This window comes from Dasypus novemcinctus, chromosome 6, assembly GCF_030445035.2.
Source record: "Dasypus novemcinctus isolate mDasNov1 chromosome 6, mDasNov1.1.hap2, whole genome shotgun sequence".
Classification (NCBI taxonomy): domain Eukaryota; kingdom Metazoa; phylum Chordata; class Mammalia; order Cingulata; family Dasypodidae; genus Dasypus; species Dasypus novemcinctus.
Genome location: NC_080678.1, coordinates 37032591 through 37046614, shown reverse-complemented (window position 1 = coordinate 37046614; position 14024 = coordinate 37032591). Strand labels below are relative to the sequence as shown.

General features: G+C 41.1%; 1 protein-coding gene across 41 annotated transcripts in view; it reads left to right on the top strand.

The window, feature by feature from the left end:
- ARMH3 (armadillo like helical domain containing 3) overlaps positions 1-14024 on the top strand; it is a 242166-nt gene that overhangs the window by 109488 nt on the left and 118654 nt on the right. For 33 of the 41 annotated variants that reach the window (XR_011649010.1, XR_011649011.1, XR_011649009.1 and 30 more), the window contains 2 exons: positions 7907-7989; positions 8995-9121. The exons of the other annotated variants lie outside the window; for them this stretch is intronic. Coding sequence is in view for 29 of the 33 variants with exons in the window: in XM_071215701.1 (XP_071071802.1) it covers positions 7907-7989; positions 8995-9121 (210 nt within the window). In the remaining 4 variants the exon portion in view is untranslated. The remainder of the gene's footprint in view (positions 1-7906; positions 7990-8994; positions 9122-14024) is intronic. 41 annotated transcript variants of the gene reach the window in all.

Below are 14024 nucleotides of genomic sequence, written 5' to 3'. Positions count from 1 at the left end.
ATATCTAGAATGGTGAATCCTTTCCAGAAAGTTTTCAATAGACTTCTCCTAGATCCTCCAGAGGACTCATTATCTATGGCACCTATAACCTTAAAGAATGTATTTCTTAAGTCATAAAACTTGAAAGTCAAAATGATTCCTTGATCCATGGGCTGCAGGACCAATGTTTTGTTAACAGGCATGAGAACAACATGAATCTTGTTGAACATCTCCATCAGAGCTCTTGGGTGACCAGATGCATTGTCAATAAGCAGTAATATTTTGAAAAGTAATCTTTTTTTTCTGAGCAGTAGGTCTCTAAAGTAGATTTAAAATATTCAGTAAACCATGTTGTTAACAGATGTACTATCATCCAGGCTTTGTTCCATTTATAGAACACAGGCAGAGTAGATTGAGGAGAATTCTTAAGGGCCTTAGGATTTTCAGAATGGGAAATGAGCATTGACTTTAAGTCACAGTCTCCAGATACATTAGTCTCTATCAAGAGAATCAGCTTGTCCTTTGAAGCTTTGATGCCAGCATTGACTTCCCCTCTCTAGTTATGATAGTCTTAGATGGCATATTCTTCCAACAGAAGGCTGTTTCATCTACATCTAGGGGAGTAAATGTAGCTCAGTGGTTGAGTGCCTGTTTCCCATGTACGAGGTCCAGGGTTCAATTCTCAGTATAACTTTAAAAATAAAATCTAGGGAAATGGACTTTGGCCCAGTGGTTAGGGCGTCCGTCTACCACATGGGAGGTCCGCGGTTCAAGCCCCGGGCCTCCTTGACCCGTGTGGAGCTGGCCCATGCGAGGTGCTGATGCGCGCAAGGAGTGCCGAGCCACCCAGGGGTGTCCCCCGCGTGGGGGAGCCCCATGTGCAAGGAGTGCACCCATAAGGAGAGCCGCCCAGCGTGAAGGAGGGAGCAGCCTGCTGAGGAATGGTGCCGCCCACACTTCCCGTGCCGCTGACGACAACAGAAGCGGACAAAGAAACAAGACGCAGCAAAAAGACACAGAAAACAGACAACCGGGGTAGGGGAGGGGAATTAAATAAATAAAAATAAATCTTTTAAAAAAAAAAAAAAGTTTAGTCACCTAGAAGAAGAAATTTATAAAAAAAATAAAAAAAAATAAAATCTATTGTTTAGTGTCACCAACTTTATCAATTATCTTAGCTAGATCTTCTGGATAACTTGCTGCAATTTTTACATCAGCACTTGTCATGTCACCTTGCACTTTTCTGTTATGGAAAGAGCTTTTCTCAAGTCACAAGAACTAACCTCTGCTAGCTTCACACTTTTCTTCTGCAGCTTTCTTTTTTTTTCAAGATGCATTTTATTTATTTCTCTCCCCTTTCCTCCGCCCCAGTTGTCTGTTCTCTGTGCCCATTTGCTGGGTGTTCTCTTCGTCCGCTTCTGTTGTTGTCAGCGGACAGGAATCTGTATTTCTTTTTGTTGCGTCCTCTTGCTGAGTCAGCTCTCCCTGTGTGCGGCGCCATTCCTGGGCAGGCCGCACTTTCTTTCGCGCTGGCTGGCTCTTTTTACGGGACGCACTCCTTGCACGTGGGGCTCCCCTATGTGGGGGGCACCCCTGCGTGGGGGGGCATTCATTGTGCACATCGACGCTGTGCATGGGCCAGCTCCACACAGGTCAAGGAGGCCCGGGATTTGAACCGCGGACCTCCCATGTGGTAGACGGACGCCCTATCCCCTGGGCCATGTCTGCATCCCTCTTCTGCAGCTTTCTGACCTCTCTCAGCCTTCAAAGAATTGAAGACACTTGGGGACTTGCTCTGGATTAGTCTTTGGCTTAAGGGAATGTCGCGACTTGTCTGATCTTCCTTCTATCCAGACCACTAAAACTTTCTCATCATCTAAATTGTAGTTTAGCTTTCTTATCATTCTTTTGTTTCCTGGAGTTGTGCTTTTAATTTCCTTCAAGACTCTTTCTTTGCAGTCACAATTTGACTGTTTGGCACAAGAGGCCTAGCTTTTGGCCTGTCTCGATTTTCGACATGCCTTCCTCACTAAGCTTAATCATTTCTAGCTTTTGATTTAAAGTGAGATGTGCAACTTTTCTTTTCATTTGAATACTTAGAGGACATTCAAGTGTTATTCATTGGCTTAATTTCAATGTTGTTTTATCTCAGGAAATAGGTAGGCCCAAGGAGAGGGAGAGAGATGGGGGAGCAGTCAGAACACATGCAACATTTACCACTTGTTTGCTATCTTATATGGGCATGGTTTGTGGTGCCCCCAAAACAATTACAATAGTCACATTAAAGATCACTGAACACAGATCTCTATACCAGATATAATAATTATGGGCAGTTTGAAATATTGAAGAAATTACCAAATTGTGACACAGAGACATGAAATGAGCACATGCTGTTAGAAAAATGGCACTGATAGACTTTCTTGATGCAGGGTTGCAACAAACTTGCAATTTGTAACAAATGTAATATCTGCAAAGTGCTAGAGTAAAGCACAATAAAATAAGGTCTGTTTGTATAGTATTGGCTCTAGATAGCACAAGCCCCTCCCCACAACAAAACTCTTTGAAAATTGAAGTTCAGGGGGAACCAATACAGTTTCATAGACCTCAGCAGGTACAGTTTATGAACTTCTTCCTGGTATGTTATGTGACTTAACTACAACTGGATATATAACTTTTGGGTAACTAATTTCTGAATTTTAGTTTCCTCATCTGTAAAATAGGAACAGCAATACCTACGTCATAGTTAAGAGGATTCAGTGAGAATAATGTACATTTAAATGCTTTGCATGATGCCTAGCCCCCAGCAGTCATCTCTCCCTTGTCATGTATGACCATTGTATTTCTCTCCCTTTGAAAAGAGATGAATGCAGTTTGGGAAGGTGATTTCTGTAGTTATGCATCTCTTTAAATTACCTGGTATGGGACAGAGAAAAGAAGAAGGTTTGAGATGCTCTATATCAGCTTCTGGCAAAGTTTTTTAACTTGTAGTTTTGCTCTACAAGGAAATGATGTATTCTCTATGATACACCTGCCTGGCATTGGTGTTTTGGGGTAGACTACTGGCCTGGGGCTGTGGATGATATGGAGGCCTATGATAATTGCCTGTCAAGGCCTGGAAGCTCTTAGCCACCTAGATTGTCTATATCCCAAAAGGATACTCTCTGCAACAAGCTGTGGCATTCTGTCTTGTGGGGATGAGCAGCCCTTGCTGCCATTTCTTACCTAATGGGTAAGAAAACTGCTTACACAGAATTGAATTCCTGTTAACTGCATAAGTCTCTTCTCCATGGAAATGTCTCAGACCAGGGATCAGGCCTTTAGTGAGGAATAGACTTGTGTTGTTAACACCCCTTATCCCCTGCTCTTTGTTTTAGCAACTATTATTTGAAATGAAAAACATGATAAACCAAAGGGTCAAATTAAGGAGAAAGAAAAGTACATCTTGCTGCTAATATCTTCATGGTGATTACAACATATGCTATACTTGCTAGCAACTTTTACAGACATATGACTAATAATGCTATGTTTATACAGTCAATCCCTAATCTTTTATATATCTTAATTCTTCCCTCTATGTATTGCTACTTCTGTGACTGTCCTTGGAATGGTTTGGCTGGTCATGTGCTCACATTGCACCACATGGACAAGTGGAGTGAGGGCAGTTTTCTAAAATGTGTGTGTGGGGTGAACCAGGAGCCAGCCAGCATGAGCTCTGTACCTCTTGTGAGCTTGCACTGAGATCCTGAGTGCCAGTTCTATACTGCCCCTGATGTGAGGGGAGTCTCTTCTTTGGCCTGCTGTCTAAACCTTAATGCATATTTCTTATGGCTTCTGATTGAATATGCTTATTAATTGTTTATACCCATGTTTTCTTGTTTTGGTTCTGATTTTATGAGAAGAAAGGGGTCTTGACTTCATTTAAAGTTCAGATCCAGCCACATTCCATGCCTAGAACATAATTGGGAAAGAGACAGCTCTGATAGTTATGTACTGTCTTTTTTTTTTTTTAAAGATTTTATTTATTTATCCCCTCCCTCCACCTTGTTGCTTGTTTGCTGTCTGCTCTCTGTGTCCATTCGCTGCTCATTCTTCTGTGTCTGCGTGTCTCCTTTTGTTTTGTCATCTTGCTGTGTCAGCTGTCTGTGGGCATGGGCCATCAGCTCTCTGTGGATGCAGGCCAGCTTGCCTTCACAAGGAAGCCTTAGGAAGTGAACCCAGGGCCTCCCATATGGTAGATAGGAGCCCAGTTGGTTGAGCCACATCCACTTCCCTGTACTGTCTTTTTAAAAGCTACTAGATAGGATATTAAAAGATACTAAAGATACCAGAGAGCATGCACAGGCTGAGAGAGAAGGGGAGAGGTGTGAAAGAGAAGTGAGATGTAAAAAAGAGATATAAGAGCAGATGTGGAGGTAAGGAAGTGGATGAGAGGACCAGCTGAGGTGGCTTATGCTGAGAAAAGCTATAGGGACTCTTATTATTGAGAGTGACTAGTAGACAGGTAATTATGAGGTATTAAATACCTCTCCTATAACAAGTAGTTGAGGACCAAAAGAAAAAGGAGACCAAATACATGAAAATAACTAGAACAGATGATAGGTGGAGAAAGCTATTAACCAGAGCCTGGAGAAGTATTGGTACTAGTATTGTAAGCAAGTCTAAGATGTTTATAATAAATTCTTTTTTCTTCCTTTAACATTTAACTCCACCTGGCACTTTTATTTGTTTAATCTTATTTTAATGGAATTGTAGAAGGAGCACTAAACAGGAGACCACATTCTATTATCAGCTTAGTCACTAGCTAACTTGAGGGGAAGTGGAAGTTTTCTTATTCAAAAGTGAGGGGATTGGATTAAATGACCTCTATGGCCCTTGTGTTAGTTTGCCAGGGCTACTGCAACTAAGTTCCACAGACTAGTTGGCTTAAACAATAGGAATTTATTGTCTTCACTGTTTGAGAAAGTGGAAGTCCAAGATGTTGGCAGGATCATCCTTTCTCTACCATAGTATTCTGGAGTGGCTTGCTGGCAATTCCATAACTTAGTCTGCCTCCATCATATAGCCATCTCTCTCCTTCTGTCTACTACTACTGTGTCCAAATATTCTATGCTCTTAAGGACTCCAGTTATTTTGGATTAAGACCCACCCTGATTCCATTTGACTTCAAAGATCCTATTTACAAATGAGCTCATATCCATAGGACTGGGATTTAGGACTTGAATAGGTCTTTGTAGGGACACAATTCAATCTATAACAGTCCTTTCTTGTAACAATCTATAGTCATCTATGTCAAAGCCTTACAGACTTAGAACTCCTATCACAGCAGGTCAGAGATAGAAGAGAGTATGTGTGTAGTGGAGTGTAGGATGATGAACAGTTGATGTAAGGAGTACCAAGTTGAGAGATAATGAAAGGAATAAGAATGATTTCATAGGATATTTGGGGCATTCTCTCTTGAAGAAGAATTTTAGTCCCTGATGGCTGAGGTTTGTGGGAGCTAAGTTTAAGGTTGCTTTGTTTATTTCAGCTGCCTGTTAACTCTCTCCAAAGAATCACTATTTCCAGGTGAGAAAACACTGGCTGTTTTTGTTTTTGTTTTGATCTGACTTGAATTATCAGGGAATAGAATGCAGGTATTCCTCTGCCCTGCCACTCCTGCCTCCGCTACCGTGCCACTGTTGACTTGAAAGAGTATCTCAGTGCTGAACTCTAGGACACAAATTGCCTCTTGACTGTTCCAGAATTACTCTCTTCCTCTTCTCATATTTATCACTTTGTTATCCCAAACTCTGAACCCCAGAGATCAAGACTAGCTGTAGTCCAGGGGCGGAGCAATAAATCATTTGGTCCCATTTCTGTTTCTCCAGGTTTCCTGCCCTTTAATCACCATATAGCCTCTGCTGAGGCTGCATTTCTGTGCTCTTTGTGCTGGGGATAAAAACTTCATTGATTGTATGTGTGCAAAAACTGCTTTGTCTTTCTCCAGTAATTATGTTTTTCACAGTGCCACATGTGCTACCCATCCCTGGCTCTTGTCTCCTGTGAGTTTATAGAGTCTGATTGTTGGGTGATTTATCCATTAACAGGGTTTGTCTAAAATATGGGATTAAGGGTTGGTTCACCGCCTTAAATAACTCTGCAAGGCAGTCTTCACTAAGGAGAGACATTTGGGCTGGGGTTAGTAATTTTTTAAATGGATGTCAGCTAGTCACTGTTTATTCCCTAAGCTCCTGGTAGGAGCCAAGCAGGTTGTGTGATCCAAAATTAGTTCCCATGAAGCTTTTTTTTGGCCCATTCCAACAGATCACTTGTTAACAGGTACATCAGAAAGGGCCACCTGCCTATCATTTGCCTTTCTATTATGGGACACCAGAGAACTGAAGTCAGGGCAGGAGTGGAGAGTTCTTAAGTGAGGATGCCTGTCTCTTTCATACCCAGTGAGGGTTTTTTGCTATTTGAGGGGGAGAGTCAGTCTTTAGAAACAGAATGTAACTGAAACGAGGTTCTTATACTTTCCTTGCCTGCTGTTTCTTTATTATACCTGTGCTTTTAGAGAATTGAGAGTGAGGGTGTTATGTGGCAGGTAGCAAGTGTCTGGAGAGTCTTAACTCCTACTCATCATTCCCTGGTGTTCCAAATCAAAGCTCACATCTCTACTCTTAAGAGTAGTACACTTCACACAAACCTTAGACAGCAGAGGAGAATGGACATCATTGCTGGCAAAAGAAGCTGATATCTTAGAAAAAGAGAGGTCAGATCTTTTCTTGGGCCTATGGAAGGGGAGGGTTGGGGACAGAGATAAAAAGGACCACAAATTGATTGCAGCTGCTGAACCCTTTGTTTTTAGTTTCCCATCAAGTAGAGCAGCTTGGTACCAGGGCATTGTTCAAGATAGATACAGGGCATATTCATGGATAAATGTTTTGGGTGAAAGAGAATCAAGCAACTGAATGTTTATTATTTTTTAATGCTTAATATTTATTTGCAGAAATTATCTTTAGAGCTGTGCTATTAACCTAGAGACTTGGCAGTCATCTCTTTACTGAGATTGCTTGGGTTTTAGCAATCCTTCCCCTCACTAAAGATTGCCAAGCAAGAGAGGGGACCTTTTTGGTATATGTTGTCACTGTTGAGAAAGAACAGAGAGAGCAAGCTGCACTTCTTTTTGACGAGCTAGAACAGTTTAAACACTTTTTTTCCCTCCTCACCATGAGCTCACTTCCCAACCAGAGTGGAAACCCAGGTGTAGATTGTCCAGTATAGCTGGCACAGCTGGTGACCAGATGGAATTGGGTCTCTCTTAGCAATGATGTTTGAAACAGATACATGGCTAAGGCTTGGTGATACGAGATTCTAGCAGCCTAGGATGGGTGGGGAGACCCTAATTTTGACTTGTAAATTGAGCACATTTGATGGGGAAATCACCATGTGGGAGTACATTTGGAACACTAAGATGTCAGTTTGATAGTCAAATTTCTGAGCTTAATTGCAATTTAAGAAGTGGCAAAAAGGTAGATTTTTAAAAACTTTCTGTGGACAGTTAAGCAGACATGTAGTTAGGGAAGTCAGTGCTTTCTTCAAATATACCTACCTTACCTGTTTTTTTAAGTCCTTGGCAGCTGGATTTACTCATTCTAGCCCAAGGGTTCTTAACCAGGGGTCTGTGAACTTGAACTGAAAATTAAAAAAAAAAAAAATTCTTGTGGGGACGTGTTGGTGCAGACGTGATTTATTTATGAAATAATACACAGTATAGTGTGGACTTAGTAAGGAGTCTTTGGTTTTCACCTGACTGGCAAAGGGAACCATGGAACAAAAAATGTTAAGAGCTCCTGTTCTAGCCATATTTGTATCTCGATAGAGCTAGTCTACTTTCAATTAACTTTATTGATGATGCTTAAATAGCTTGTTCTCTTTTTTCTTTAAGCCTTGATCAATTTGCTGAAGTTCCTTATGTCAAATGAGACTGTACTTTTGGCCAAACACAACATTTTTACGTTAGCCCTTATGGTGAGTAGTGAAAAAAATATTTCTTTCTCTAAAGCTATATCCTAAGGTATCTTGGTTTGAAACAGGATCTGGCAGTTTGGGAACTATGCCGTAAGGGAAACCAGGCCTACATTTCTTCTTGGATCAGAATCTCTAGACTGGTACCCGCCCTCTCACCTAAGTCTTTGGCAAACCCAAGACTCTTCTTCATGAGAGTTTATTGTCTGTTAGGGGAGAGTGTATGTCAGATCTCTGTGTATGAAGAGTGAATCTTGGTCCTAGTTGAGAGACTGCTCTACTACTACTGTTACTACTGCTACTCCTATTGCTGCTGCGGCTGCTGCTGCTACTGCTACTACTACACTGCTGTAGTCTCTATGTTGGTAAATAGCAGAGCCTCTAGAGATGTCCCAGCCAGATGAGTGGGCCTATCATGGCTGCCCTTGGTATCTGAGGGGCATTACAGATGCCTGTTTATCTAGCTCGTTATTTGGGGTAGAAGGATACTATTGGGCCTTTGACTCTTTCCTCAAGATAGTATACCATGATATGTTAGTAAATGTTCGACAACTGGCTCTCTGAGCAGAGATGGAGGAAGTCCTGATTTGTAACTTCAGTTGATTTCCATGGTGTAACTACTCCCATGGCCAATTTCCAGCTATCAAAGTGACATCAGTGAAAGTAGAGTTGAGAAGAGATGTGCAGGAGCACATCATAATAGTATTTTCATCATATAGGCATAAGAGACATAAATTAATCTCAAGAGCATAGATAATAGTAGAAGGTAGAAAATAATTAGGAAGTAATGAGTTTTGAGTGTTTATTACCTTCAATTTAATATAATTTTTTTAGTTTATATAAGTTAATTTTTTATAATGACTGTTTAACAATCAGCTCACAAAATTCCAGAAAATTTAATAGTTGTTGCTTATAAGCCAGTAAATCCGGTTCCAGCATACCATTAATAATACCCTTCTGGTCTTTGAAGTCTGATGCCAGTATATGGGGCTTTTGCTTCTTTTCTAGATTGTGAACTTATTTAATATGTTTATCACATATGGCGACACATTCCTGCCCACCCCCAGCAGCTATGATGAACTCTATTATGAGATTATTCGCATGCACCAGAGCTTTGACAACCTCTACTCCATGGGTAAGCTGTCTTTTCTTTTTACTCTTTTCTTCCTAACAGCTGTCTGTCTGGTTTTGGTAAAAAGAGAAAAAAATCTACAAAATATCTCCTCTAGTTGCTTGGCACAGAAATAGAGTAGTCTCCTCTCAGGCAATAGGAAGGTATATGTTGGCTTTGTTGCCTTCAGGAACTCAGATTTCATCTCAGTGGAAAGCCTCTTAGCAGCCCTTTAGCTCTTTGGTGGTTTTTTTTTTTTTTAATTTATTTTTATTTATGTCTCTCCCCTCCCTTCCCCACCCCAGTTGTCTGCTCTCTGTGTTCGTTCGCTGTGTGTTCTTCTGTGTCCACTTCCATTCTTATCAGCGGCACCAGGAATCTGTGTCTCCGTTCATTGTATCATCTTGCTGTAGCAGCTCTCCATATTACGGTGCCACTCCTGGCCAGGCTGAATCCTCTTTTGCGCTGGGCGGCTCTCCTTATGGGGTGCACTCCTTGCGCGTGGGGCTCCCCTACGCGGGGGACAGACACCCCTGTGTGGCACAGCGCTCCTTGTGCGCATCAGCACTGTGCATGGGCCAGCTTCACATGGGTCAAGGAGGCCTTGGGTTTGAACTGCGGACCTCCCATGTGGTAGGCGGACACTCTATCAGGTGAGCCAAGTCTGCTTTCCTAGCTCCTTGTTAATGTTTGTGAGAGAGAGAGAGAATAAGGAGACTTGTGGATTTAGTGAATGCCAGTGAATTGGAGGTGAAATAGTGGGTGTAAATTGATACTGGCAAATACAGGAGCTTGGATCCCAGAGGTACCAAAATGGAAATAACATTATGTAATTTAAGAAGATACAAGATTTTAAGGAGTCTTAATGTACCTATGTATTTTTAGAATAACTTATAAGAGGAAACATTAGATAAAACTCTTATCTTGCAAACCTGTCAGTGATTGGCTCATTGAAAATTTATTCTGCCATAGTGAGTATAGCATTTCTTTGATATAGTTCTTATAGTTTGAGTGAAGAGACTAGTCAAACCTACCCTGAGTCTGAGTGATAAGGAAAGGTCTCTGTAGATTGCGCAGAAACCAAAAGCTGCTCACTAACACTCTTTTATTAAAAAACAAAACAGACCTATTTTATCAGCTTTAATTGAGGTATAATTTATATATAATAAACTGCACATTTAAAATAAACAATTTGGTAAGTTTTGATTGCACGTGACACCATCACCACAATCAAGATAATGCACCATATTCATGATACCCAAAAGTTTGTGTCCTTTTAAAATTCTTCTCTCCTCTCCCTCCCTGCTGCCCTCCCACCCAACTCCCTGGATGACACTGCTCTGCTTTCTGTCACCATAGATTAGTGTGCTTCATGCCTTGTGAAAAATTCACTATCTTCTTGGGATTCCTATATCATGAGAAAAGTAGAGGAGATTTGTAGTTCCAGGAGAATGATCTGGAGATACAAATAGTGGAAAACTAGGATTGCCTGGGTGGAAAACTTTTAAGAGAATCATGTATAGCTTAACAGTATGATATCTTAGGCACAGGGGGTTGGGTCCTGTGTTACTAGATGTTTTTAACGGCAAGTAACAGAAAACCTAACTGTCTTAATAAGAAAATTAGCAGAAATCTAAAGGAGCAACAGTTTCAGAAGGGTGTGATTGTTCAGCAGTGTCTGCAAGGACCCACGTTCTTTTTCTTTCTCTGCTCTTTCATTCTCATTGTGCCGACTTCAGCACCAGGTCACCTGCCCTCAGGATAGCAAGTTCCCAGTTATTACATCAGAACACATGTCTTTTTTGGGAGCTAGAAGGAAGTGTGCCATGAAAGGGCCCTTACTCCCCCAGCAGCTTCTCATGGGCCAAATGCATTCATTGTACCGTGGTATGATTTGTATCTGCCCAGCTTTACTGAGGTCCTTGTTTTCTGGGAATATAGAATTTTCCAAGGGTGAAGAGCTGCCCCATTGGCTATAGATCCCAGCAATGTAAGAAAGAAGATGTCTTTCCGTGAGGAAAGGAAAGAGAGTTAGAATTGGGGAGAGATTTTTATAAAAGCCCAACATACCTGCTTGACTGGACCATGTACTCATCGTCAAATGAGATAAGCTCCTTATAGCTCTAGCAACAAAGTAAGAGATTACCTGACAGTATCTAAATCTACCAAGGGAATAAAAATGTTAACCAGGAGAGCACAAATAAGAAAGTAAAAATTTTCACTAACTGAAACACAACAAGCAATAGGAGGCAGTGTTTCAATCCTCTCCATTTTATATAAAATAAAGTAAAGCTTTTGGTGGAAAAGATTTTGTTTTCCAATTGAGTTTATTGAGGTATGATTTCCTTGAGGGGTGCACTCCTTGCGTGTGGGGCTCCCCTACACAGGGGACACCCCTGCGTGGCAGGGCACTCCTTGCGTGCAGTAGCATCTCGCATGGGCCAACTCACCACATGGGCCAGGAGGCCTTGGATTTGAACCCTGGACCTCCTATATGGTAGGCGGATGCTCCATCAGTTGAGCCACATCCGCTTCCCTCTGTGTTCATCTTCAAAATATATATATTTACTATGGTAACAAAATATATAACAAAATTTCCCACTTGAACTACTATCAAGTATATAATTCACTGGCATTAATTACATTTATAGTATTGTGCTGGTCATCTCCAACCATTTTCAAAACGTTTCCAACACCCCAAACAGAAACTCTGTACCCATTTAGCAATAAGTCCCTATTCCCACTTCCCCCAAACTAGTAACCTCTAATTTCTATATTACTTCACATATTCTAATTATTTCATATAAGTGAAACCATGTAATGTTTGTCCTTTTGTGTCTTTCTTATTTCATTTAGCATAACGTCTTTTTTTTTTTTTTTTAAAAGATTTATTTATTTATTTAATTCCCCCCCTCCCCTGGTTGTCTGTTCTCTGTGTCTGCTGCGTCTTGTTTCTTTGTCCGCTTCTGTTGTCAGCGGCATGGGAAGTGTGGGTGGTGCCATTCCTGGGCAGGCTGCACTTTCTTTCGCGCTGGGCGGCTCTCCCTATGGGGCGCACTCCTTGCGCGTGGGGCTCCCCTACACAGGGGACACCCATGCGTGGCGCGGCACTCCTTGCGCGCATCAGCACTGCGCATGGGCCAGCTCCACACGGGTCAAGGAGGCCCGGGGTTTGAACCTTGGACCTCCCATGTGGTAGACGGACGCCCTAACTACTGGGCCAAGTCCATTTCCCTAGCATAATGTCTTCATCCATGTTATAGCATGTATCAGAATGTCATTCCTTTTTAAGGCTATGTAATATTCCATTGTATGTATAGACTATTTTGTTTATCCATTCATCTGGTTAAACACTTGGATCGTTTCCATCTTTTCGCTATTGTAAATATCGCTGGTATAAGCACTGGTGCACAGATATCTTTTGAGTCCCTGATTTCACTTCTTTCGGGTGTGGTATATACTTAGAAGTGGGATTGCTTCATCATATGGTAATTCTATACTTAATTTTTTGAGGAACTGCAAAACTGTTTTCCATAGCTGCTCTACTATTTTATGGTCCCACCAACAATGTATAAGTCTTTCTAATTTTCTGCATTCTTGCCAATACTTATTTTTCATTTTAAAAATAATAGCCATTCTATTGGGTGTGAAGTGGTATTTCATTGTGGATTTTGTTTTGAATCTTTAATGAGATAAAAAACATATTATATCAAGTTTAAGAACACTGTATGTTTCAGTGTGACATTGGCTCGAGATTTAGAGATGAATGTGACAGAGTCAGTAAACAGTGTATAGCAACATAAAAATTAAAATAATCACAGAATGAAGTAGTGGTACCTGGCATGGTTAGGTTTTGGTTTCCTCATTGCTCAGTGGCATGTTGGGGATCCTACAACTGATGAACAAATGTCCAGACTCTGAGCCTTGCACGTACCCTCCAACAATCCATCTCCAGCAAAACCTGATGTATCTTGCGCAGAATAATCTTACCCTTCACTTAGGGACTTAGAATCTTAGTCCAGGCAAAAGGGAAAAAAGAATGAAGAAAGAAATATATGATGAAAGACCAAAAGGAGAAGTAACATGGCAGAAAGATAAAGTGTGAAAGGTAGAGAAATTCCTGAACTTCTGAAAGTTAGTCCAGTTCTTTCTAAGTAGACTAGTGAATCTTCACTGGGCTCATTGTGGTTTTTAGTTGCATTTTCCTTATGTATATTTCTTTGGAGAAATGTCTATTCAAGTCCTTGCTTTTTTTTCAGTAATGGGACCGGGGGTTAAACCCTGGACCTCATATGTGGGAAGCCGGTGCTCAACCACTGAGCCACACCAGCTCCCCTGAGTTGGTTTTTTCATTTGTTTGCTTGTTGTTTGTTTTTCTGTTTTTAGGAGGCACTGGGGACTGAACCCAGGACCTCCCATGTGGGAAGCAGGTGCTCAACTGCTTGAGCCACATCCGTTCCCCCAAGTCCATTTTTAAATTGTATTGTTTGACTTAAAAAAAAAAATTATTGTAGTGACAAATATACAGCATAAAATTTCCATTTTAACCACATTCAAGTGTATAGTTCAGTAGTATTAAGTTATATTCACAATATTGTATTGTCATCACTGATAACCATTATGCTGCATTTTCATCACCTCAAACAGAAATTCCTTGCCAGCGAACCTGTAACTCCTCTTCCTGCCCCTCCCAACATCTGTCTTTGTGAAATTTGCTTCTCCTAGGTATTTCATATAAGTGAGATCATACAATATTTGTCTTTTTATGCCTGGCTTATTTCAGTTAATGTGATATCTTCAAGGTTCATCCATGTTGTAGCAGGCATCAGAAATTCATTTTTGGGAAGTGGATTTGGCTCAACTGATAAGAGTGTCCGCCTATCACATGGGAGGTCCAGGGTTCAAACGCAGGGCCTCCTGACTTGTG